Source organism: Schistocerca gregaria, chromosome X, assembly GCF_023897955.1.
Source record: "Schistocerca gregaria isolate iqSchGreg1 chromosome X, iqSchGreg1.2, whole genome shotgun sequence".
Lineage (NCBI taxonomy): Eukaryota > Metazoa > Arthropoda > Insecta > Orthoptera > Acrididae > Schistocerca > Schistocerca gregaria.
Genome location: NC_064931.1, coordinates 745,936,420 through 745,964,338, shown reverse-complemented (window position 1 = coordinate 745,964,338; position 27,919 = coordinate 745,936,420). Strand labels below are relative to the sequence as shown.

The following is a 27,919-nucleotide window of genomic DNA, read 5'->3' as shown; positions in this document are numbered from 1 at the left end:
CAAGTAGTGTACAATGACTTTGGTTTTTCAGAACAAGTCTGGGGTGCTGTTAAATAACCATGTATGACGACCACAATGTCTCCGAATTTTTCAACGAACTTTACCAATTGCAAAGTAATAATCAACGAACACTGTCTGCCATAAACTGTTTTCTAGTACACCAAACAGTCCTTCCCCGATGCGTAATTTTACAGGTAGCAATTTCGTCAGAATCTTTCCACTCCATTCGGTACATATCCTGTTCTTTTATTTGTTAATAAATCTCATTTACAGATTAGTAATAACTGAATTTGAAAAATATTAATTACTTTTTCCCTCTTGATTATTTCAAAGGCGAATGCTTGTCAAGAAGAGAAAATTCCTTCCCTATTTAATATCTACTCATTCGTCTTATATTGTATTCCTTTCCTATGTTTCATCCAACGTTACGCAAAGCTCCCTCTGAAACACTTAGCAACCTCTGGTTCCTTCAATTTATCCAGATCCCACCTCTTAAATTCCCTAACTTTTCGCAATTTCTTCACTTTCCACCAGCAGTTTATAAGCAATAAATTATGATCAGAGTACACATATGACCCTGGAAATGCCTTACAGTTTAAAATGAGGTTCTGAAATCTCTGGCTTACAATTATACAACGTACTGTCACATTAATGTAACCACATTCTATATTCGACGTCAATGTGCATGTGGGATCGCTAACAGTGGCGGGAATCGGAGGGAAGCGGGGAACTATGTAGTCATACGGAAATGGAGCAATTTATTTGATGGCCAAAAGGGCATTGACATTCGGGCCAAGAATGGAACCATTTGCAGAAACGACTACGTTTGTAAACTGTTCGTGTGCCGTTATACACTACTGGCCATTAGAATTGCTACACCAAGAAGAAGTGCAGATGATAAACGGGTATTCATTGGACAAATATGTTGCACTAGAACTGACATGTGATTACATTTTCACGCAATTTGGGTGGATAGATCCTGAGAAATCAGTACCCAGAACAACCACCTCTGGCCGTAATAACGGCCTTGATACTCCTGGACATTGAGTCAAACAGATCTTGGATGGCATGTACAGATACAGCTTCCCATGCAGCTTCAACACGATATCACAGTTCATCAAGAGTAGTCACTGGCGTACTGTGACGAGTCAGTTGCTCGGCCACCATTGACGAGACGTTTTCAGTTGGTGAGAGATCTGGAGGATGTGCTGGCCAGGGCAGCAGTCGAACATTTTCTGTATCCAGAAAGGTTCGTACAGGACCTGCAACATACAGTCGTGCATTATGCTGCTGAAATGTAGGGTTTCGCAGGGATCGAGTGACCCACGGGTCGTAACACATCTGAAATGTAACGTCCACTGTTCAAAGTGCCGTCAATGCGAACAAGAAGTGACCGAGACGTGTAACCAATGGCACCCCATACCATCACGCCGGGTGATACGCTAGTATGGCGATGACGAATACCCGCTTCCAATGTGCATTCACCGCGATGTCGCCAAACACGGATGCGACCATCATGATGCTGTAAATAGAACCTGGATTCATCCGAAAAAATGACGTTTTGCCAATCGAGCACCCAGGTTCGTCGTTGAGTACACCATCGCAGGCGCTCCTGTCTGTGATGCGGCGTAGAGGGTAACGGCAACCATGGTCTCCGAGATGATAGTCCATGCTGTTGCAAACGTCGTCGAAGTGTTCGTGCAGATGGTTGTTGTCTTCCAAACGTCCCCATTTGTTGACTCAGGGATCGAGACATGGCTGCACGATCCGTTACAGCCATGCGGATAAGATGCCTGTCATCTCGACAGCTAGTGGTACGAGGCAGTTGGGATCCAGCAAGGCTTTCCGTATCACCCTCCTGCACCAACCGATTCCATATTTTGCCAACAGTCATCGGATCTCGATCAAAGCGAGCAGCAATGTCGCGATACGATAAACCGCAATCGTGATGGGCTACAATCCGACCTTTCTCAATGTCGGAAACGTGATAGTACACATTCCTGCTCCTTACACGAGGAATCACAACAACGTTTCACCAGGTAGCGCTGGTCAACTGCTGTTTGTGTATGAGAAATCGGTCGGAAACTCTCCTCATGTCAGCACGTTGTAGGTGTCGCCACCGGCGCCACCCTTATGTGAATGCTCTGAAAAGCTAATCATTTGCATATCACAGCATCTTCTTCCTGTCGGTTAAATTTCGCGTCTGTAGCACGTCATCTCCGTTGTTTAGGAATCCAGTAGTGAAGTTAAAGCATACCGTGCAAGGCAAAACGACGCTATCAAAAACCGGCGCCGAAGCAACTGTGGCGATGAGGGGGCCATAGCTGACGGGTGAACGATGGCAGCGAAGATGTTTACAGGCGAATGGTGTTGCAACTGTGAGCAAGTGACCGCCTAGATGCACCAAATGGCTACCAACGGTGTCTCCTCCGTAGCAGGCGCCTCTTTCATGCACCCATGTGACTGTAGTTCATTAGCGAGGAAGGCTGTACTTTGCACGTCTGTATCTCAACTGCACGTCCAAGGAGTGGCGACAGGTGGCCTTTCCAGAGAAATCACGTTTCATATTCCATCGGAAAGATGGCCGTTGGCGAGTACGGCGCGAAAGTTCTGAAAGGAAATACCCTGAAACAATCGTCGGAAACGTGCAGGCCGGAGGAGAGAGCGTTATGGTCGTGAGAATGTTTTTGTGGCATTCTCTGCGTGAGCTCGTCTTTCTGGAAGGCTCCATGTATCAACACAAGTATACATATATCCTTTGGGATCACGTCCACCCCTGCATGCAGTTTGTTTCCCCTCTGCGCGATGGCACCTACCAGCAGGACAATGCCACGTGTCATACAGCTCGCAGTGTACGTGCGGGGTTTGAAGGACGCCAGCATGAGTTAACCGTACTCCCCTGGCCACCGAACTCCCTGGTTTCAACCCAACCGACAAACCGTGGGACCACATCGATCGGGCTGTTCGGTCAGGTGTCAAAACCAAGCACAGCTGGCCAAGGTGCAGGAGTCGACACGGTCCCACATCCCTGCCGGTACCTTCCAGAGCCTCATTCACCCTCTTCCTGCACGTCTCACTCTGCAAGAGGTAGTCACATTAAAGTGGCTGGACGGTCTATAATCAACCTGAAACCTTGCAGTGTGTCTAGGTCTCTTCCACGTATACAAGCTTCTTGTGCGTTTCTTAAACCAAGTGTTAGCGATGCTTATATCATGCTCTGTGCAAAATTCTACCAGGCGGCACCCCTTTTTATTGCTTCCCTCCCTCCCTCCCTCCCTCCCTCAAAAAATGGTTGAAATGGCTCTGAGCACTATGGGACTTAAAATCTTAGGTCATCAGTCCCCTAGAACTTAAAACTACTTAAACCTAACTAACCTAAGGACATAACACAACATCCAGCCATCACGAGGCAGAAAAAAATCCCTAACCCCGTCGGGAATCGAACACGGGGACCTGGGCGCGGGAAACGAGAACGCTACCGCACGACCACGAGATGCGGGGCTCCCCCCCCCCCCCCATCCCCCAGTCCATATTGACCTAGTATTTTTCCTTCTCTTCCTCTTTCTACTACCGAATTCAGGTCCCCCATCACAATTACATTGCCGTCTCCTTTAATCATCTGAATAACTTCCTTTATCTCATCATACGTTCTTCCAATCTCTTCATCATACGCGGAGCTAGTTGGCGTATAAATTTGAACTACTGTTGGTATTGGCTTGGCGTCTATGCATTCTCTATGCTGTTTGCTGTAGCTTACCCGAATTCCTATTTGCTTATCCATTGTTAGGCCTAGACCTGCTTTGCCTCTATTTGATTTTGTGTTGATAACCCTGTACTGACCTGACGAGAAGTCGTGTTCATCCTACCATCGAACTTCACTAATTCCCGCTATAGCTGACTTGAACCTATCCATTTCCCTTTTTAAATTCTGTAACGTACCTACCCATTTAAGGGGTCTAAAGTTCCACGCTCAGACATGTAGAACGTCAGTTTTGCTTTTCCTGGTAACGACATCATGATGAGTAGTGCCAGCCTGGAGATCCACATGGGGAACCATTTTACCTCAGGAATATTTTACCTAAGAGGATGCCATTTTCATTAAGCCATATTATCGAACTGCGAACTAAGGAGAAAAATAACGCCTGTAGTTTCTCCTTGCTTTCAGCCATCGCAGTACAAGCTCAGCAAGACTATGTCGGTTAATGTAATAAGGCCAGATCAATCAATTATCCAGACTGTTACTCTGCAACTACTGATAACGTTTCTGTCCCTCCTCAGGAACCACAGGTCAGTTTGGCCACTCCGCACATACTCCCCCTATTGTTGCACCTGTGATACGGTTACCTGTATCGTTGAGGTACACAAGTTACCGCCTCTTCGGCACTGCCCATGGTCCAAGGGGAGGGGGGAGCAGGATGACACGTATTACGAGTTTTTAAAAGTACTTGGTCAACTCAATTAAAAATTATAGTACCAGTTTTTATGATGTTAATCAGTTGGTAGAAGAGCAGCTGTAAGCTCTATCGCCTTGTGACTTCAACTTGGTATCCTAGAAATCCAGATGGGTATGATGCTTTCTTGTAACGTTGCTCCTTAAGCGTTCGTAAAGTTATGAAACCTGTCTACGAGTAGCAATAGCGACAGATTATAAAAAATGGTCCTGCAGGTGTCTTGAGGAAAACATAACTTCGTTAATAGCAGAACCTACTTTTAGGAAAAAGGAACCGTTATATGAACGAGTAAAACAATTTAACGAATGCTATCAATCTACACTCCTGGAAATTGAAATAAGAACACAGTGAATTCATTGTTCCAGGAAGGGGAAACTTTATTGACACATTCCTGGCGTCACATACATCACATGATCACACTGACAGAACCACAGGCACATAGACACAGGCAACAGAGCATGCACAATGTCGGCACTAGTACAGTGTATATCCACCTTTCGCAGCAATGCAGGCTGCTATTCTCCCATGGAGACGATCGTAGAGATGCTGGACGTAGTCCTGTGGAACGGCTTGCCATGCCATTTCCACCTGGCGCCTCAGTTGGACCAGCATTCGTGCTGGACGTGCAGACCGCGTGAGACGACGCTTCATCCAGTCCCAAACATGCTCAATGGGGGACAGATCCGGAGATCTTTCTGGCCAGGATAGTTGACTTACACCTTCTAGAGCACGTTGGGTGGCACGGGATACATGCGGACGTGCATTGTCCTGTTAGAACACAAGTTCCCTTGCCGGTCTAGGAATGGTAGAACGATGGGTTCGATGACGGTTTGGATGTACCGTGCACTATTCAGTGTCCCCTCGACGATCACCAGAGGTGTACGGCCAGTGTAGGAGATCGCTCCCCACACCATGATGCCGGGTGTTGGCCCTGTGTGCCTCGGTCGTATGCAGTCCTGATTGTGGCGCTCACCTGCACGGCGCCAAACACACATACGACCATCATTGGCACCAAGGCAGAAGCGACTCTCATCGCTGAAGACGACACGTCTCCATTCGTCCCTCCATTCACGCCTGTCGCGACACCACTGGAGGCGGGCTGCACGATGTTGGGGCGTGAGCGGAAGACGGCCTAACGGTGTGCGGGACCGTAGCCCAGCTTCATGGAGACGGTTGCGAATGGTCCTCGCCGATACCCCAGGAGCAACAGTGTCCCTAATTTGCTGGGAAGTGGCGGTGCGGTCCCCTACGGCACTGCGTAGGATCCTACGGTCTTGGCGTGCATCCGTGCGTCGCTGCGGTCCGGTCCCAGGTTGACGGGCACGTGCACCTTCCGCCGACCACTGGCGACAACATCGATGTACTGTGGAGACCTCACGCCCCACATGTTGAGCAATTCGGCGGTACGTCCACCCGGCCTCCCGCATGCACACTATACGCCCTCGCTCAAAGTCCGTCAACTGCACATACGATTCACGTCCACGCTGTCGCGGCATGCTACCAGTGTTAAAGACTGCGATGGAGCTCCGTATGCCACGGCAAACTGGCTGACACTGACGGCGGCGGTGCACAAATGCTGCGCAGCTAGCGCCATTCGACGGCCAACACCGCGGTTCCTGGTGTGTTCGCTGTGCCGTGCGTGTGATCATTGCTTGTGCAGCACTCTCGCAGTGTCCGGAGCAAGTATGGTGGGGCTGACACACCAGTGTCAATGTGTTCTTTTTTCCATTTCCAGGAGTGTATTTATAACATACTGAGTTGAGATTTAATTACCCGTACCGAGTACGTCTTTTACGTTGTCAGTGTGTACAAATTTCAATGTGAATGCTGAGCAACACTACATGCTAGTATATTTCGGGGATAACTACAACGTACAATCATTTGTTTCAGCGCGTTCGGGATAGCAAGACAGATAATTTGTTTTATGTCTAGTGTAACGCTGCCTTTTCTTGGTGATTGTGAATTATTTGGCGCTGGAGTGCAGGCAATGAAACTTAAGGCCTCTAAAGGCCATTGTCAGACACATTTATGAGCTTAGTTAACTACTGTCTCCCAGCTGCAGCTCAAGCCGCAGACAGTTAACACGATTGTGCCGCAGTGCCACGGAAGCCAGAACCGAACACGTTCTTCCTGGAAAACCTTGCCTGTTTACTTCTTACCTCTCAATTCATCCTGCATGTTCCATTTCCCGCAGGTGAGAAAAATCTCCCGGAAAAACCTGATAATCAGAAGTTAAGAGCGTTGCTACTACACCGCAGGTAATGATCTCTTTAACGGAAATGCCTCTCGGCAAGGTTTTAAATCTTACGTTACAACATTTCGCACTTCTCAGGAGCGTGACTTCTTTTTAGCTGCAAGCCGGCATGCGCCTTATTTTTGAGTAAAAAAAAAGTTTGAAATTAGCTTCAGCGCTTTCAAACTTAGCCAGAAACCTCACAAGGGGCTGGTTTTTTACCTTCTCGGAAACCATTTCTGAATCTTCTTCTGACAGTTTTTACGTACGCATTCTTACAGTGCAAATCGTCTTCCAGCGTTTAGCTTTAACACTTCAAGTTTAATTACTGCGTTTGCGCTTGCAGCTTGGATATTCGCAGTGAGCATTTTTAGGCTTTTGAATGTTGTGGAACGATACACCACACCGCCTGAAAAGTGGTTGAAGCTTCTCATGTCTTTTACCAAAAGTGGATGTTTACTTTGTCCCATAACAGTATCTAGAACTGCATTTAACCGTAATTAGTGTAATTTTCAACGACCTCCCTTTAAAAGGAACACACCACTCGAAACTCAGCAACAGAAAAGGCTATTCACAACATGTTTCGCACATATCTTCAGCGATCATAGTTACGTTTACAACTTATTCAACACATTAACTAACTTCCCAATTTTTATAGCAACCATTGGCTACACATTTGTCGAGTAAATTGTATTCCACGGTACACTGACACATAAAAATTCTGCTTTCTTGTGATCGCGATGAGTGGAAACGATCTTGCTGACAAACACATATATTTGTGTAAAATTGATAGAAAACGACGTTGGATCTGTGGCACGTTGACGTTCAGCATTCTCAGTACAGCTAGTTCTGATTAAACGGCGTCCCACACGTCTGATCACAGGAAAGCATGGCGTTTTATGTACAAGGCTACACAATGTTCTTTTTACTATATTTCGCCCTTCTATCGCTAACGGAACCCGAAATTGAAGAGGAAATAGATGAATATCTGAACTCTTTATATGCAAGGCGAACGCTAGGAACATGACAGTGCTTACGGAAGATTCTCTCCTATGTTACATTTTTTAAAAAGTACTGAGTGTCGGCAGTGTGAAACACAGTTGAGGAGCTGCTGTTAGGTGACCTAGTCATTTTACTGTTAATTTTCGGCGTCTGTCACTTTTTTCTTATGATCACTCCGTGCTTAGTTGGCCACGCCTTCAGCAAATGGATTTTGTTGTGTTTTGCACCTGCCATTCCATCTGCGCCATTCACATAATATGATATTTGAAGACCCAGTGATGAGACGAGAATGTTTGGTGTTGTCTAGCACTATTGGAGAAATACTGACATTAACTGTGGCACTGGCGTTATCTGCATTTCTGCATGCATGTAAACTCTGCATTTGTTATAATGGAAGTGAATCAATCTTTACATGCTGCATAACGCTCCACGAGTGTTTGTTATTTCACATTAGATAATTTTGATATTTCGCAACTCCTACGAGACCCAGTTATTAGATATTCCAGCAAAGATTTTGAAAGTCGATAAGAGTTACATCAAAGGAACCTGAAATGCCGCAATACTATAAGCTCCTTCGTTAGACATTTTGTATTTTATTAACTTAATGTTAAAACAATGGATTTTGATGTGATATACGATGAAAATCAATATCAGTAAACATTCCAGACTGTACAGCAATACGCAAGATTTTGACGGATTTTTTTTCACAAAATAGTATAGTGTAATTGTAAACATTTTATTTAATCTAAAGGAATGGTACATGAAAATCGATTGCAGTTCACTTACATCCATCAAGTGTGCTTAAACAATTCTAAATAAAAGTGACTGGGCTTGTAGCAGTTACTTTAGTGGGGCAACGTCAGGTGTTAATACTGTAGCAGTTTGCTTTGCTGGCGCAAAAATAATAGCTAAGTATATAGTTACCCTCCAGTCCTCCTTAGCCATTTTTATGATTTTTTCGTGTCAGACCAACATACGTTCAAACTGATAGAATTTGAAGCAGATGGAAAAGAGGCTTAAAAGGAAAGACGCATATTAAAAACAAACAAATGCGTTTTTGATTTGTAGTTTCTACAAATCAAGGAAATTAAACAATTGTTTGATGGATCTCAGAGCCTCTTGGCCTGGGTATGATATAAATTTCACATTAAATATTCTGTGTGTGCCCCTAAACGTAATTTCCTTATACTTTATAAATGTTTGGAGAGCAACAGCGAAGACTCGCACCTACCGAAAAATCAGAGCACTTTGTCACCTATTCCGAATTCGGTCAGCTGACCAAGGGTGCAACAGGTCGAACAGCCCTCTTCGTTACTGGAGTCTACAGGGATGTCGTAAAACAATTAGGCAGTGGATCCTCACAGCTTAGGGTCTCGTGGCTTGCATGCTCACCGATCAGCGCAGCATATCAACCGACGAACCATGTAATCGGCATATCAGTGATGAGCAACACCAGAGAGACTGTAAAATAACGTCTTGTTTGTGCAGGCCCTTTTAATCCTATCGCATCTCCTCTACTGTACCTTCTGGGACACCAGTATTCATTGGTTCTCTGCTTTTGGCTAGAAGTAATACGTAATTCCGCCAACGATGGAAACACTTACTGTTTATTCAAAGTTCCTACTTTTTTAAGTTTATCGGCGATATACTTCTGCCGTCACAGTTCATTAGGTTTCACAGCGGCATCTAAGAAATACCATCCCATGCGGTTTCCATCGGTTCCCAAGCATCATGTAAGCACACCGGACAAAAAATTTAGTAATTCCCAAAGAGAAATCATGCTCATACTGTAGAACACCGTCTCTAGCCTTGATTACTTCACCAGTTCGGCAAGAAGAGAGTTCACAAGGCTTTTCAGGTATGCCTATCTACTTGAGGCTACTAACTTACGATCAGAAACCTTAGAGCTATCAAACTGCGTGGATGTTGATTACTACATTTCAGTCGCCGTTCCAAATAGTCCAAGACATTTTCTATGGTGTTAAGATGGGTGATTTAGCGGGAAATAATGGTAGGAGGGGTGCCTGAGTATTTCTTTAAGCAGGAACGTATGCACGGCTTGGAAGACGGGAGTGTTCACAGCATATCCATCACGAAGACGTAAAAGATATTCCGACGCTTTGTTATGATCTGACGAAACTACAATCGCACAGTCGTAAATGTGGGTTACTTGATTGCTTTGGGAGATGGCTGATCGGAACTACAAGATATGAAACCATAGTTCACGTTATTACAAGAATGATAAAAAGATTTACTTAACTTTATACAATCCATTGCCACAGAAATGTGTCGAATATTTACAAATGCCTTTAACAGTTAAGCATCACTCGATGGGCACAGTTACAAACTTTTATCTTGAAGTCCAAGTTCATCATTAACGAAAGTACAGTTCCATCTGAGACTTGACTGGCACTGGTGTCCTAATTAGATGATGCTGACTTCTTCATCGGAGGTCACGAACTGGGGCAGAGCAAGTCCTTAGTCTTCTCTATATCGACCTCCGTGCAATGACGCTGCGTTACTGAGAGTTAGTTAGTTACTTAAATAGTTAGTTACATGTTCCATAGATCGTCTGAACGATTCTTTTATCGAATGATGTGGAACGGGTCAGTTTACAGGATATGCGACATTAATGAACACATCATTTTATTCCTACTCGCGCAACTACACTTTTTACACTTAAAAACCATATTTTCTATTCAGAAGCGCCCACCATTCGTCGTTGCGGATTCTACGTCTAAGTGATTAGTCTGCAATTCACGATTAAGTGTCTGGCAGAGGGTTCACCAAACCACCTTCACCCTATGTCTCATCCAATCTGATGTGGATCCCACACCTCGCAACAGTACTACAGAAGAGGGTGGACAACCGTAATGAAGGCAGTCTCTTTAGCAGACCTGTTGCATTTCCTAAGTGTTCTCACAATAAATGGAAGTCTTTGGTTCGGTTTCCCCACAACATTACGTATGAGTGCGGGCATCGCTAATGTCAGTGGTATCGATACGAGCTGCCCAGCTGCGATATTTTGACGATACCACACCTTTGGTCATCGAGAATGTTGGAATAAACGTCATGTTGGTGCTAACTATGACCGGAATGGGTGGGCAGAAGAGAGTTCAGGTATGCCTTCCTAGTTGGGGCTACTGACTTACGATCAGAATCCGCAGAGCTACTAAACTGCGTGGATGTTGATTGCTACGTTTCAGTCGCCGTTCCAAATAGTCCCAGACATTTTTATGGTATTGAGATGGATGATTTAGCGGGAAATAGTGGCGGGATAGGCTGCTCCTCTCCGCTTGGTACGAAAACATCACAAAAACCTTACAGAATCAGCTTCGGCCTGAACTCGCCCTCCACGCACTTCACATCAAACGTCTCATTGGGAAGCAAAATCACGACTCGCCAGACCACACCACACGCCTCCAGTGAGCGACTCTTCAGTGTGTGTTGTCTAGCTGAATTGTGATGTGCAGCTTTCTGTGCCGCTATGAACAATGATCTTTTGTGAGCATCTTGGCGCCAAGTGTTCATTACATGCATCCCTCCGCAATGTTCACCTCGAAACTGGTTGAGGTGGACCAACAATTCCTGTTAGGCTTGAAAGCGATTGCCACTCAAAAGATGCGACACTTGTGTCCAATCCATGTAGGTTTGGGTCTTTTTACAGTCACTGTTCTTAACTCGTATTACATGCAGGACAGGTTCTAGAACATTTTTTCGTAAATGCGACTTATCATTTGGCGACTTCTCCCTCCCCACATTTCCCTCGTACACTTTCATCAGTGGGAGTTTTGGCTACTAACTTACACACTGTATAAAAATGTGGCACTTGGGTGCCCCTTGCGCTCCTCCCAGCTTCGGGATCGAAGCGGCCGCTACCACTTGTAATAAGTCCTGTACATAATTCTTGTCTCGCTTGTGCTTTAAACTGGCTCTGGTTAAATGGAACTAACTCCGCTCCTAACTTCTCCTTACTACAATTTACCGAAGTTGGTTAAAAAAAACTATCTGGTTGTGTTTTCATCTGACCAATCAGGGTCTCAATGTTAACCTTAAGCTCCGCCTACAAAAATTCTGTCTATCCAATGGGAAATGTTATACTTTTCGTGGTGGGGCAATGTTTTTAAAGTTTGCGACGTAACAGAGACGCGAAAAAGTCTCACGCTAAAACCTGCAGCTGGTGTGGTCCTTTTAGCGTTATCTTGAGATCTATACTGTTCTTCTGGAGGCTCTATCTTTTAACATGGGCTGGCGGGTGGTCCTAATGTAACAGACATGCGAAAAAGTATCCCGCTAAAACTTGCGGGTGGTAGTGGCCCTTTTTGTGTTATCGTAAGATCTATACTGTTTTTCTGGAAGGCTTTAGCTTTTAACATGGGCTGGGGGGTGGTCCTTGACGTAACAGAGACGCGAAAAAGTCTCACGCTAAAACGCGCGGGTTGTGTGGCCCTACTGGTTAGCTGGCGACGTGGGTGTCAAGTCCGTCCCTTATCGTAGGGCCTTCTAGCTTAACACGGTTCTGCTCTCGGCTTCTGTTCTCGTTTCTCCCCTCGGAACTGCGTCGGTCTCACGGTGGGAAGGTACGACACGCATTTAGGCATTCTTGTGTTAGTCTGTGGTATTCCATTTGCTCACTCGTTACCCGTATTACTTTGGTTAATTTAATGTCACGATTTATTCGGAGCTATGTGACATACTACTAGATTTGCTTATTATGTCAGGGTTTTCATGGAAGGTGTTGGATTTACCTGACACCTTACAAGTTAATATGCTAATCTAGAAGTCACAGGATGCACATCAGTGATGTTGTCCATACATCTGAGTGTGATCACCTACTAATACGACCCCATGTAGGGGATAGTACACATAATCGATGGAAGAGTAGTGATTTTTAAGAGCAAAGAGACTAAGTTGCCACGGTAGGCGGCTTTGGGAAAAAATCTCTGTGACAGTCTGTACTTGTGGATTTATGCCAGCAGCGGCAGATGCATGTTGGGAAGTGTTAGTCGAGAGGTATTATCGTTGTAGCTGTTGTCCGATGGTGTCTCCTGGGTCAGCTGCAGCGTCAGAATACCTGCAACAATCCAAGTCGTCATCTGCGTTGTCGATTGGTCTTAAATCGGCCACTCGTTGTGTGGAGTCGTGTGGGGATTTGTTTGGGTGCCGTTCGTTCGGCTTCTCTGTGTGTGCCTTTTGGTAGGCTGTACGGGCGCAACTGATGGAGCCAGTCAGACTTACTCTGATACAGGTGTTGGCCGAAATTTCAACATCTGTCTGCTGAATTTAAGCCTGCCATAGGTGGTTGTTTTCCTCTAAGGAGAAGTGGTTTGAGGCGGTTGTACTTCCTCCTATGGCTATACAAGGACTTTAAAGTGCATACCTTAGGAGCTATGAGCAGTTGTACATCTTCGCTTCTGTGAAACACGTCTCTTCTATCGAATAAGGTTCGAGTCCTCCCTCGAGCATGGGTGTGTGAGTTGTCCTTAGCGTAAGTTAGTTCAAGTTAGATTGAGTAGTGCGTAAGCTTAGGGACCGATGACCTTAGCAGTTTGGTCCCATAAGACCTTACCACAACTTTCCAACTTTTTTACCGAATAACGAAACTGCCTGAGAGGAAAAAATATATATTACTTTCATCCTTAATAAAGACAGCAAAAACTTTTGTTGTAATATACAATCGTTCAGTAGCAAATGAATCAGAGAAAACAGCAAGAGTGTTTCACAACAACTTGACACCAGTGAGCTGAATATGCAACATGTTGTTGCCCCACTTTAAAGATAAACGACGCAGGGAGTGGATAAAGGTCTTATCTCCTAAGAAGTAAATACAAGTTCAGATGGTTGAAGCACAATATCTGATGACTATACAAGCTCAATGTCTCGGGAATAGAAAAAGGGGTTCATCTGCTGATGAACCCTACCCAGTTCACTCACCAATGCACGTCAGCAAACAAAAATTTCCAGACCTATACGTCACAAGGAAACCATATTTCACACAGCAGTGGGACAATTCTAATTCAAATGATGACGAAACGTCAGTTCCTACTATCATTAATTGCCGTTAATGTAGACAGTAAATTTGTATAATTCTTATGGGATGCTGAGCTAAATCTTATGGGACAAGATTTTTACGTAATGTAAGTAATTTGTTGAACGAGAACATTATGAGCTGCACGTAACAATGTTTAATGGAAAGCCCGTCATCAGAGCCATATATTCTATACGTCTACATCGAATGACATGTGTGCGCTCGGTGCTGTGTGATGTCCTTAGGTTAGTTAGGTTTAAGTAGTTCTAAGTTCTAGGGGACTGATGACCATAGATGTTAAGTCCCATAGTTCTCAGAGCCATTTGAACCATTTGACATGTGTGCGGCTAGTAATCAAATTTAGTGCCTATGGCATTTAGACTCGGCTGTGCGACTGGATACTTTACTTCCTGTCAGATAGGTCACAGTTCGTACCAATCGACGGAAAGTTATCGAGTAAAACAAGTGATATCTGCCGTTTCCCAAGGAAGTGTTCCAGGATCTCTGCTGTTGTTAACCTATATAAACGATTTAGGGGACAATCTGAGCAGCGCTCTTAGATTGTTTGCAGATGATACTTTCTTTCGCCGTCTGGTAAAGCTATCAGAAGATCAAAACCAATTGCAAAACGATTTAAAGAATATATCTATGGTGCGAAAAGTGGCAGTTGATCCTAAACACTAAAAAGTGAGAGGTCAGCCTAAGCACTAAAAGGAATTCGTTAAATTTCGATTACACTATAATTAACTCAAATCTATAGTCTGTCAGTTCAACTGAATAGCTATGTATCACAATTACGAACGACTTAAAACGGAACGATCACAAAGATGAAGTTGTAAAGAACGAGAACAAAGACTGCGTTTTATTGGTAGAATACTTCGAAGATGCAACAAATCAACTAAGGGGTCTGCCTACTTTACGCTTCTCCATCCTCTGTTAAATTATTTCCGTGTGGTATGGGATACTTGCCGGAGAGGAGTGATAAAGAACATCGAAGCAGGTCAGCTTGTTTTGTATTATCGAAAGATAGGAGAAGAGAATCACGGATATGATACGCGAGCTGGCGTGGCAATCACTAAAACAAAGGCGGTTTTCATTGCGGCGGGATCTTTTCACGAAATTTGAATCATAGACTTTCTCCTCCGAATACGAAAATATTTTGCTGACGCCCACCTACATAGGGAGAAACTATCATCGTCATAAAATAAGACGAATAAGAGCTCGCATGGGAAGATTTACGTGTTTACTTTTCTTGTCGCGCTGTTAGAATGTGGAACGGTAGAAATCTTGAAGGTGGTTCGATGAACCTCTGCCAGGCATCTAACTGTGAATGGCAGTGACGTCATTTGGATGTAGAGGTATGTTAAGTATGACATCTTTATGATGTTAAAATTTACGTGGATCTCTGTGGTACACAAGCTGTTGCATGTACGTGTTATATATGTCGTACTGGACACTACTGTCACTTTGTTAGTTGTCAGTAACCGCCGGATTCTCATCTTGTTTCAGCAATTAGCCAGATTAAAAGTGAAGTAGGATTTAGGACATACTCACGTGAGAAAGATCAAATTCAGGTGAATGTCCTTTTGCAGTGTGGAATGCGGTTCTGTATAGACAGATTTGACAGTAGCTTTAGCGAACGATGGAAGAGAGGTTCTAATCATTATCATTGTCCAGGAATAGTTGAGAACTTTAATCACTCTTACTGATCTTTTAAATCGGGTATAGAATGCTTGCACTCCAGAGTAAGAAATCGGTTCCATTCTACTGTTGTATTTATGAATGAAATTATACAGGTTATAAGGAAAAATATTAGATTTTTATGGTTTTAATATATTATGTGAGATCTGAAAATAACATCGCAAAGATCTTATCGGGAATCGCCAGCTAAACCCGAACAACTATCGTATGATATAGGAACTGCAAAACAAAACAATGTACCGGCGGTTATGTTGGTAATTCTTGCTATTGGTGATAAAAATAGTACAACCAAGATTAAAATAATTTAAAGAAAATGGAAATGATTCTAGAGGTATAATAAATCTCAAAATGATACTGCGTGTGTGAAGAACAATGACATTGTTTTTAAGTAAGCTCATTTAAAACTATCTAGAAGAGACAGACGACCACTAAACTTTTCCCTTTCAAGACATTTTGAACACTGTATAAACTCTAAGATGGGACGATGCTGATCTGTTAAGTAGGTGTGCTGGATCAAACACGTCTAGCTGAGAAAACCGCCACTTAAGTTGGAGTCTGCGCGGCCTATCCATATCTAGCGGAAAAATAAAAGTGGAAATCTCTTTGACAATAGAATTTAAAGCACACTGGTTATGAAGAATACACTAGACAAGGTGTTGGTAAGCCTCAGGGTGAGCTCAGATCTCTCTAATTTTGCCTTTATGGTCTTTCTGCGAAATATATAGAGCAACCAATATACTGGTTGACTCTTCTAGGAAATTAAGTTCTCGGAAGTTTACCAGTAAACCCCACTGTCAGACACAGAGTACGTCTTTTAGCATCTGCTACTGGATTTGTATGAGCATCTCTGTGATGATTTTGCGTTCACTAAGCCCTATGACGGAATGCATTGCCCTTACGTGGTTATTTACTATTTCCTCTTTCAATTCTAACTGATACAAGTTCTAAGAAGATGAGCAAAATTCAAATATTGTTTGAATTAGGGTTCTGTAAGCTACTGATTTCGTGGGTGGGGTATATTTTTTGAGGATTTTTCCAATGAATCTCAGTCTGGCATTTTATATGGTCGCTGCACTTTAAATCGCTCAGTGGGCATACTCCCACATACGTAATGAATGTGATGTGTCTCGCTCTAGTGATGGTCGTGCAATCGTGTGTCATATACCGGTGAATCTTTTCGCCAATTTGTGCACAATACTTTGTTACATCTGTTTACGTTGAGAGTCAGTTGCCATCACCTGCACCAAGCGCCGATCTTCTGCAAGTCTTCTTGCATTTCGCTACAGTTTTCTCGTCTCGCGACTTCTCTGTATACATCAGCAAGCACTAGAAGTCTCATGAAACTTCCGACGCTATGCACTAGGTCATTTATCTCCAAATATACGTACATTGTGCAGTACAATCGGTGTTTTACATAGATTCATAATAGGCGTCCTTTTAATAGCTGAAACGTCTTATTTTCAGTCACGTTATGGTTTCCATTACACAGCGTTCTGCACTAATGACTACGAATGTGCTGTTATATTACGTTGCAAATAGTTCACGTAACTTATTTAGTGATGCTCATGCTGAAATTCACTAATGCGTGTCATTGTCAGAACCGTTTATACTTCGAAAAACCTTTCTCTAGATTTTCAAATTCCATTTGTTTATTATATTTATTTTAACTGTCAATAAATTCATACAAAACAGATAATAATATCTGTTTATTATTATTACGTCTTCGAACGAAACATATATTTCAGGTGTAAATTTATTCACTTTAGATAGTATCAAAGACACAATTTTATGATGCTGGAAATTTTCTGAAATGCATTATTCATTTTTATATCCTGCAACATACTATAGTGTCTGACTCTAGTTTTACTTTTTGTTTCAGGTTCATCGCCTGCAGGAGATGGCGGTAAGTCCACATTAAGCAGACGGCATGTATGTCATAATTGGCCACTGTTACAACAGCGACGTTATTGTTGAACAAATAAGTTAACAATTAAACGATCTCTGAATGTGCTGGAACAAGCTAGAATAATCTAAAATACATTGGAATTACGAGGTATAGGAACTTATAGGGGACGTATTGAGTTCACATGCCTGAAATAAGTTCTGCAGAAATTTTTACGAAGTCTCAGACGGTGTTCAGGAAAGATAGATTAGGCAGAATTGGTGGTGGAGTGCTTGTGTCTGTCAGTAGTGGCTTATCTTGTAGTGAAGTCGAAGTAGATACTCCGTGCGAATTGGTATGGGTGGAGGTTACACTTAACACCCGAACTAAGTTAATAAATGGCTCCTTCTACCGACACTCAGACTCCGATGATATAGTTGCTGAACAGTTCAGAGAAAATTTGAGTCTCGTAACAAATAAATACCCCACTCATACGGTTATAGTTGGTGGGGACTTCAACCTTCCCTCGATATGTTGGCAAAAATGCTTGTTCAAAACCGGTGGTAGGCAGAAAACATCTTCCGAGATTGTCCAAAATGCTTTTTACGAAAATTGTTTCGAGCAGTTAGTCCACGAACCCACGCGAATTGTAAATGTTTGCGATAACACACTTGACCTCTTAGCCACAAACAATCCAGAGCTAATAGAGCATCATGACTGATACAGGGATTGGTGATCACAAGGTCGTTGTAGCTAGGCTCAATACCATTTCTCCCAAATCCACCAGAAACAAGCGCCAAATAATTTTATTTAAAAAAGCGGACAAAGTGTCACTAGAAGCCTTCCTAAGAGACAATCTCCATTCCTTCCGAACTGACTATGCAAATGTAGACGAGATGTGGCTCAAATTCAAAGACATAGTAGCAACAGCAATTGAGAGATTCATACCTCATAAATGGTAAGAGATGGAACTGATCCCCCATGGTACACGAAACAGGCCCGAACGCTGTTGCAGAGGCTACGGAATAAGCATGCGAAGTTCAGAAGAACGCGAAAACCCGAAGATTGGCTAAAATTCACAGACGCGCGAAATTTGGCACGGACTTCAATGGGAGATGCCTTTAATAGGTTCCACAATGAAACATTGTCTCGAAATTTGGTAGAAAATCCGAAGAAATTCTGGTTGTATGTAAAGTACACAAGCGGCAAGACGCAGTCAGTGTCCTCGCTGCGCAGTGCCAATGGTACTGTTACCGACGAAAGTGCCGCTAAAGCGGAGTTATTAAACGCACGTTTTCCGGAATTCCTTCACCAGGGAAGACGAATGGAATATTCCAGAATTTGAAACACGAACAGCTGCTAGCATGAGTTTCTTACAAGTAGATACCTTAGGGGTTGCGAAGTAACTCTAATTGCTTGATACGGGCAAGTCTTCAGGTATAGATTGTATACCGATTAGGTTCCTTTCAGATTACGCTGATACAATAGCTCCGTACTTAGCAATCACATACAACCTCTCGCTCACCGATAGATCTGTACCTACAGATTGGAAAACTGCGCAGGTCGCACCAGTGTTTAAGAAGGGTAGTAGGAGTAATCCATCGAACTACAGACCTATATCATTGACGTCGGTTTGCAGTAGGGTTTTGGAGCATATACTGTATTCAAACATTATGAATCACCTCGAAGGAAACGATCTATTGATACGTAATCAGCATGGTTTCAGAAAACATTGTTCTTGTGCAACGCAGCTAGCAGTTTATTCGCACGAAGTAATGGCCGCTATCGACAGGGGATCTCAAGTTGATTTCGTATTTCTAGATTTCCAGAAAGCTTTTGACACCATTCCTCACAAGCGACTTCTAATCAAGCTGCAGAGCTATGGGGTATCGTCTCAGTTGTGCGACTGGATTCGTGATTTCCTGTCAGGAAATTCGGAGTTCGTAGTAATAGATGGCAAATCATCGAGTAAAACTGAAGTGATATCAGGTGTTCCCCAGGGAAGCGTCCTGGGACTTCTGCTGTTCCTGATCTATATAAATGACCTGGGTGACAATCTGAGCAGTTCTCTTAGGTTGTTCGCAGATGATGCTGTAATTTACCGTCTGGTAAGGTCATCCGAAGACCATTATCAATTGCAAAGCGATTTAGAAAAGATTTCTGTATGGTGTGGAAGGAGGCAGGTGACGCTAAATAACGAAAAGTGTGAGGTGATCCACATGAGTTCCAAAAGAAATCCGTTGGAATTCGATTACTCGATAAATAGTACAATTCTCAAGGCGGTCAATTCAACTAAGTACCTGGGTGTTAAAATTACTAACAACTTCAGTTGGAAAGACCACATAGATAATATTGTGGGGAAGGCGAGCCAAAGGTTGTGTTTCATTGGCAGGACACTTAGAAGATGCAACAAGTCTACTAAAGAGACAGCTTACACTACACTCCTGCGTCCTCTGTTAGAATATTGCTCCGTGGTGTCGGATCCTTACCAGGTGGGATTGACGGAGGACATCGAAAAGGTGCAAAAAAGGGCAGCTCGATTTGGGAGAGAGTGTGGCAGATATGATACCCAAATTTCAAAACTCCGCCATCTCTCTACCCACGTCCACCACTGCTGGCGGCTCACCTCCAACTGCGCAACGCTACGCGCTATTAGCATCCAGCTGCTGCTGCCCGACTCTACAATGGCGAGTATTCCAACAATGCCAACCAGCCACTGACGGCACACATCACAGCCAGTGATTTTCATACAGAGCGCTATGTGGCGTTACCAATATAAAAAACCTAAACAGCCTACTTACATAGCCCCCATGCTCCCCACAAAATATTTTACAAATTGTTTTGTTCACTGGCCAATACAGATTTGAAAAATTTTTTCATAATTATAATTACAACAACAAAGAAATCAAATGCACACACTTATTGATACAATGTTGGTCAAAAAGTGGATTTCCATGCAGTCTTGAAGTAGTGTTGTCCTTCCAACGGAAAGACAGTGTTGACTCTTGACATGCAGACAGGTAATGGGCCACAACTGAGCAAACCCACAGTAGAGTCAGTCGAAGTTTTGAAGAATATCGGTAGGTTGGTCATCACAGAGCAGACCAACTGTAGTTCTGGTAGAGATTATGTTATTGGTGGGCCACCAGAGGTGCAGACCCACTGCAGTCCTTGTAGAAATAATGGTATTGGTGGGTCATCAAAGGTGCTGACCCACTGCAGTCCTTGTAGAAATAATGGTATTGGTGGGTCATCAAAGGTGCAGGCCCACTGTAGTCCTTGTAGAGACAGCCAGCAGCCATCTGTTGCAACTGTGCAGGTGCACAGTCACCATCGAAGAGTCTTGCAGAGAATATAGCAAGTCCATAAACCACCACTTGTCCACTCACAGAGAATTTGTTTGAAATGTCCTTAGAACCAGCAATGCTGTTATCCAGTCACTTGCTGAATTATTAACACACGTGCAAACACTATCAGTCCCTACTTCTCACATATTGTCCATATACTATGACCAACAGAAACGTGTGCAGTGAAATGTAATTTCCAAGTTATTTAATTTGATGAACTGGTGTCAATTAGCATTTTATAACATGCGAATACAATAACAAAGGTACAAAAGATATCATTAAAGAACATAATAGTACAGATAACGTTTGCAGTAATACAGGCTTTACAAAAGAATCGAAATAACATATACATCAGTGTTACAGAAATTATGACATAAGTACATACATAAAAGATCAGAATAACTTTTGAAACATCAACTTCACACATTAGCATTAGAACAAAACAGAATAAATAATGTGTAAACATATTTACAAAGTAAATAACTTGTTATTAATGCAAATTATATTTGAGGATAACAGTATTCCTCATCATAGTGAATGTAGCTTAGTATTAGAAGAGAAAAAATTCTATGAAACAGTACACAGAGACAGGAAGAAAACAAATGCACAAGTGGGATAACACAAAAGGAAAGGACAGGGTTTGTTTTCAGGGTAACATTTGGTACTGCAGTCCAACCCAAAACTTCATTCCATAGATCACCCCTCTTATTTCAACATTTGCTCCAGCCAAAAAAAATCCTATCCAAGCATGCTTTCTGTATTCTGTTCACATCCTCTTTCAAAAATAGTGTTTCTCCACTGTACACTACTTTTTTGGCCAAACATTTTTCTTATAGCTTCTCAATGCTTTTCTTCCAATTCATAATAGTTAGTTTCTTATATAGTCTACCCCCTCTTAAGCTAACCTAAACCTACTGAGCTCATATGCTAATCTAAGGGACGACGCAATGCAGCAGCACAAAACAATTAACACAAACAGCAATGACAAAAAAATATGCAAATTGGCAAAAAAAGGCAGCAATATAGGACCTAGCAAGCAAATGCAACGTTACAACTAATATGAAGCAATGAACAGCAACAAGAAAAATAAATCAGTAGTAAAACTGGCTTAACAGAGTAATACAAAGTGAAATTCAGTAACACTATGCCTGGCAAACAGCAGCAGCAAATGCAATAACTTATATCTAAACATGACAAAGCTCAAGCAGAAAAAATATTACAGTAAAGACAACAATGCAGAAAAAGGAAATGTCTATTCACATATTAATATCTATGTCATTAAAGTGTTGCACCACAAAACTAATTCTACAAAAGATATTACCAAGTAGTTGAAACGAAAATTAAGTTTGCAGTAACTGTTATTAATCCCTTCTTTTTGCTCTTTCCTTTCCTAGTGCTCCTTTTTCGAAGAACGTGGATCATAAAATGATTATTTAATAGATCCGTTGACAGAAAGTGTTCACATTAGCAAATGCATTTAATGTATTTTATAAAACCAATGCTGCAACACAGCTGGAAACCAGATATCAAATGAAATAAGCAACTATGAAAGGCAAAGCATAAAAATATCATTCAATAGTCATGTGACATTTCATAAGTTAGTACAAATTCTCTCAACTCTCGTAGAAAGACGCTTGCCATTATCAGGTAATGAGCGTGTCGTTTTTGCGATGCTTTCTACAAAGGAATGTCAATAGCGAGGATAATGGCCTCTTTTTTTCACCTAATGGCTTTCTTTTGTCAGGTGGCTGTCGCGCAGCTGGGTGCCCACGACGCATTACGTGCAGGTGGTCACTAAACTGTCTGACCGAAATATTTACGACACTAGTTTCCGCTACAGTGGCAGTCTCATATAAAAAATTTCGCAGGTCAAGAATTTGCGTTACACATCTGTAGAAACAAAATCCTATTGATATAACAGTGTCCAAAAAATCTTCGTCGGCATTGTAATACATTCACACATTTACATACATTTCATAACTCTTAAAGTACGATTCTTGGTTTCCAACAACCTTTTTCACAAACCAGAGTCCCTAACCGCTACTCATTATTCCTTACCTTATTCGTCGACACTTCTTCAATATTTCATCATAACAGATACGTAGCATAATCAAATAACTCATATAACATCAGCTTATTGATCATAAACGTACCGCAACAGTATAATACATATCGTCATCATAACATCATAAAACCTCAGCCAAATCTCAAAATCATCGTAGCTTTCTGCAATAACTTCAAAACCTAAATAATATTCTCTGCTCATTTCAATAGTGTCATCTACCTCAAACGTACTTTAAAAATCATCATCCCATACCAAACACATCATTCAAAGCTCTCATAGTATAACAATGGTTCTGAAAAAATATGAACTGTTCGCAAAGTACAGACAAAATACAATTTCATAAGCGTGAAGTTATCCAACGGTGTAAATACGTAAACGTCTGTCACTGATGTAGTATAATAAATGTTTGTTTCTCTCAGTTAAATGATCAGATAGCTGTGTAATTTATGTGTTGGAGAAATATGGCACCGATGTGTAAAGTTGTATAAGAAAATACCATATTAGCTAGGGCTCCTTGTGCTTGCCAAACACATGGTACACAAAGTAAGCGTGTACCCCCCTGAGGATTAATGTAATTATATCCTCAGGTGTTGCAGATTACAGCAATGGAATGAAATGTATCACGGAAATATCTTTAAAAATAAATGTTTTAAGTACAAATTAGTCACTCAAATACGTGTACTGTAGCGCTAAACTGTGCGTCGTGTTGTAAGATAATCTATGTGGAAGTGTCGTAGTTCTCGTCCTCCGAAAGTTAAGTTCTGCAAAAGTCAATGTACTTACCTCATGATAAACAAAAGTGAAATGCTATGCGTATAGATATCTTAGTTATTGCGCTTATTGCCATGATGAAGAAAGTACTGTGCTGTAACGTATTGCTGTACTACGGAAAAGGCTGTCTCATTGTAGCTATACCACAAAAGTTGCTACAAAAACATATTTTACTTTCCAGAAGAATTCAGAAAAACTGTGCAGATATTAAATAGATAAACCGCAAAAGCAACATTGTAAATTGTCACTCATTGGTAGCGTCGTGATAAAATCGTGTAGTTGTCACATAAACTAACCTCTGTGTCATCTGGTATCTCGCAAAAAGTACTTTAAATCCAGAATGTATTTTCAAGTAAACCAAAATGTTGTATTAAAATCTCATTAGCAATACCAGCATATGTCCTAAGTATGTAAGCCTGATAGTCGTTACGGAATCGTGAAACTAACAAGCAAGAATGTACAAATAACAACAGTGTCATCTGTTCACCATAACAATGCATTCGTAATTTCTGTTCAAAAATGTTCCCTAGGTTCTAGACTGGATAGTTAACTTCAAAACATTGTTGCATGTTAACAGTTTCTCAGTGTGACAAATTGTACTAGTAGCGTGAAGTGAAAATTTTATTGCAAAGACTAAGTTAAAAAAACAGATTATCTCTCAACAAACGGTTTTACATGTGAAATGTGGTGCAATCCTTCACCCCTTCTAGTGAGCAGAGTTTCAACTTTAAAGTAATTATCACCTTGTATACTTCGGCAAGGAATGCTAAAATTTTTCTCAAGGTTTGCGTCTATATTGTTTTTCGCTGAGCCAGCTGGCGCACGTGGCTGCCTGCGGTGCGAGTCATTGTCTGTCTCTTTGTTGGCGCGCGTCGTTATTGGGATTAGGAGACCAGCTTCTACAAATTCACCTTGACGAGAAGGCCCTGCCCTGTTTGAAGCTCGCCAGTTCTGATGGAATTCAGGTCTGTCGTTTTGTCGGTAGTTTACATAGTTTCTTGTTTGTCGGTCACGTGGTGGAGAATGTCTCCCTGAATCGTAACTGCGCGCTGGACCATTGCGTCTAAAGTTATTCTGTCTCCCCTGATAATATTTATTTTGGTACCCCTATAGTCTGTTTCTCTGATTGTCTCTGTGATAGTCATTACCGCGGAGAGGTGATCTTTCCCTGTAATTGTTACTACTCTGCCAACGGTTGTCATAAGGGTGGTGTCTGTTTTGATCACGATTTGTGTGGCGAGAATAGCCTTGTCGTGTCCAGTTATTATTTCTTTCATCGCGGAATTGCGACGGATGTGACCTATAATTGTTGTGTTCCTGTTTTCGCGTTCCGCGATTGTCAGTGTCAATTTCTAATTCTTGTAAGAGTACCTGAAAAGCTTCAATGTCGTCTTTGCAATGTCCTGCCAAAATAATATGCCGTAAATGTTCAGGTAATTTGATTAAGCAAATGCGGATGAGTTCTGAGGGTCTGTATGGGTTTGACAGGTACTGATTCTTGTGCAACATGTCTTCAAAATATTTCACAAGACTGGAAAATTCAGATTGTTCGAAATGTTTCATCATTATGATGCTATGTTTTACTCGGTCTTGTGTAGCTTGAGAGGAAGGAATGGTAAAATTCTCCTTCACTGTGGCAACCGTGAATGACCGATCGCATTCTTACAGCTGGTTCATTCTCGAAATAGCCACACATAAATTCTAATCTATGTTCTAATGGCCAGTTGGGAGGAAAACAATGAGAGAATTGTGGATGAATGTCGTTGTCAGAATTTTTAAATATTTTGAATTTACGTGTAGTAATGAACAGCTTATAGTCAAAATCATCGTGTCGGCGAGTAACATATCGGTCATTGTTACGTCGTTTCGGCGGTTCCATCTCAAAATTCGGTGCACCTTGCCAATTTCTTTCATAATTTCCGAAATGCCCTGTGTTATTAATTTGTGGCTTTTCCGTATTTCTAAGTCCCTCTTCCCGTGTTGGAGCGCGAGTGTCCTCTGAAATATGTAATTTTTGTATTACCTGCGTCAACTGATCTTGTACTTCCCGGATTTCTCTTTTGTACTGTGTATTGATGTGATTTTGATTTTGTTTGAATTTTCTAATTTGTTCATACTCTTCTGTGCCAGTGAAGGCTACGGGTCTTGTGTCATTTAGATTATCATCTACTTTTGTAGATAAGTTAGTGAACTGAACCGAAAGTTCGGCTACTTTCTCCGATAGTGAACACATTTCCTCAGTGTGTTTTTCTGAACCAAGTTTCAGCGTGTCCATTTGTGTTGAAATCGAACGTACTGTTTCCTTTAAGTTTTCCTGAGTTCTTGCAAGTTGCGTAACCGAATCAGTGTATGCAACTGAGTCCATTTTAGCTTGCAAGGTGTCGCTATTTTCACGAACAGTAGTTTGTAGTTCTTTTGTGACTGCTTCGTGATTCTGTAATGCATTTTCATGCCGCGAAAAAATAGGTTGAAAATGCTCACAAATTTGTTTTTTTTACGTCATTACAGACTTTTTGACATTTCGATTCAATGTTATGTAACTCAGTAGTTAAATCTTCACGTGTTTGTTCAAGTGTGGTGTCTAACTTCCGAAGATTTTGTTCCATTGTGTCTAACTGTTGCTGTGTTTGTCTCTGATTTTGTTTCATTTGTTGCATTAATTGCAATAATAATGTATTAGTGTCTGGAATCTGTTCCTCTATGCTTTTCGGCAGTGCATTTGCACCGGCAACATTCACATTTTGACAAGCAGAAAATGTGTCTTGACGTATTTGAGAAAACGGTGAGGACGCAAAACATGAATGTACAGTATTTGCAAGATTGTGTCCTGTCATTTCGGATTCCTGACGCGAGCTGTTGCCGACCGATCGATCGATAATGCTTCCCTGTTCATTAATTGTTTCACTGCCTACACCATTATTTGCAGCCCGCTCCATTTCCCTATGCACTATAACCAAATTACTACTTTGAACATTAGTTGATTCATTACATGGTGGCGCTAACACACTGCTTTCGTCTTCACTGCCATTTCTGTTTACCTTGGAGCCTAGTATTACGTTTTTCACACGGCATTATTGTCACAGTATTTCACACGACAACACAGAAAAACACAATTTGAAGAGCAAAAATAAGAGAACACATTAACATACACTGAAAATAATATCTAGTTAATTGCAAGCGCAGCTGCGAAATACTTGGTGCAAATTTACATGCGTGCCACACCTGTTTTACTGTACAACTATGAAAGACTGCAACTACAAAGGAGATTCTCTCTACAATTACGCACTAGCAATAAACAAAATCTACACTAATTACACAAACTACAAGAAAAAAAATCAGAAGATTCCAGTGAGGTATCCTCGGCTAAGGGTCGACATATGAAACGCCCCCTTAGAAAAATTATACATGATTGTGCTTAAACTGACACATATTATTTTTAGCGCAACCCAATCTGACTTTCAAAAATCCCTACGACGAATGGCCCTGACTAACATTAACCTATACCTTTCACAAATCACTTACCTCACCAAAAATCTTCGTTACTCGAACTACTGCAATACAGCGAGCGCCACTACTGCCAGCTAAATAAAAGATTCAAACTACGGAAGGCACTAACTACTGATAGGCATAGATAGCGAATGAAAGATTTTAATAGAGAACAAACAATGCATTTACCTTAATAGTTATAATATATATACCAGTTCATGACATCCATTCTTACAAATTTCAAAACTCCGCACTCTCCCTCCCCTCAAGCAGCACTGCTAGCGGCTCACCTCCAACTGCGCAACGCTACGCGCCGCCAACAGCCAACTGCCCAACGCTACAATGGCGAGTATTCCAACAATGCCAACCAGCCACTGACTGCACACAGCACAGCCAGTGATTTTCATACAGAGCGCTACGTGGCGTTACCAATATAAAAAACCTAAACAGCCTACTTACAGTAGGAATGATCATCAAAATAAAATAAGAGAAATCAGAGCGCGAACAGAAAAGTTTAGTTGTCGTTTATCCTGCGCGCTGTGCGGGAGTGGAATGGTAGATGGTTCAAATGGCTCTGAGCACTATGGGACTGAACTTCTGAGGCCATCAGTCCCCTAGAACTTAGAACTACTTAAACCTAACTAACCTAAGGACATCATAGACATCCATGCCCGAGGCAGGATTGGAACCTACGACCGTAGCGGTAGCGCGGATCCAGACTGTAGCGCCTAGAACCGCTCGTCCACTTAGGCCGCCCGGAATGGTAGAGAGATAGTATCATTATGGTTCGATGAACCCTCTGCCAAGCACTTAAATGTGAATTGCGGAGTAATCATGTAGATGTAGATGTAGATGTATACACATCCTCGCCAGCCGGAGTGGCACAGCGGTTCTAGGTGCTATAGTCTCGAACCGCGCGACCGCTACGGTCGCAGGTTCGAATCCTGCCTCGG

General features: G+C 42.1%; 1 protein-coding gene across 2 annotated transcripts in view; it reads left to right on the top strand.

The window, feature by feature from the left end:
* The window catches only part of LOC126299533 (vitellogenin-like), a 398,678-nt gene that overhangs the window by 13,624 nt on the left and 357,135 nt on the right, over positions 1 to 27,919 (top strand). For both annotated transcript variants that reach the window (XM_049991515.1, XM_049991514.1), the window contains exon 2: positions 17,295 to 17,318. In XM_049991515.1, coding sequence (XP_049847472.1) covers positions 17,295 to 17,318 — 24 coding nt within the window. The remainder of the gene's footprint in view (positions 1 to 17,294; positions 17,319 to 27,919) is intronic.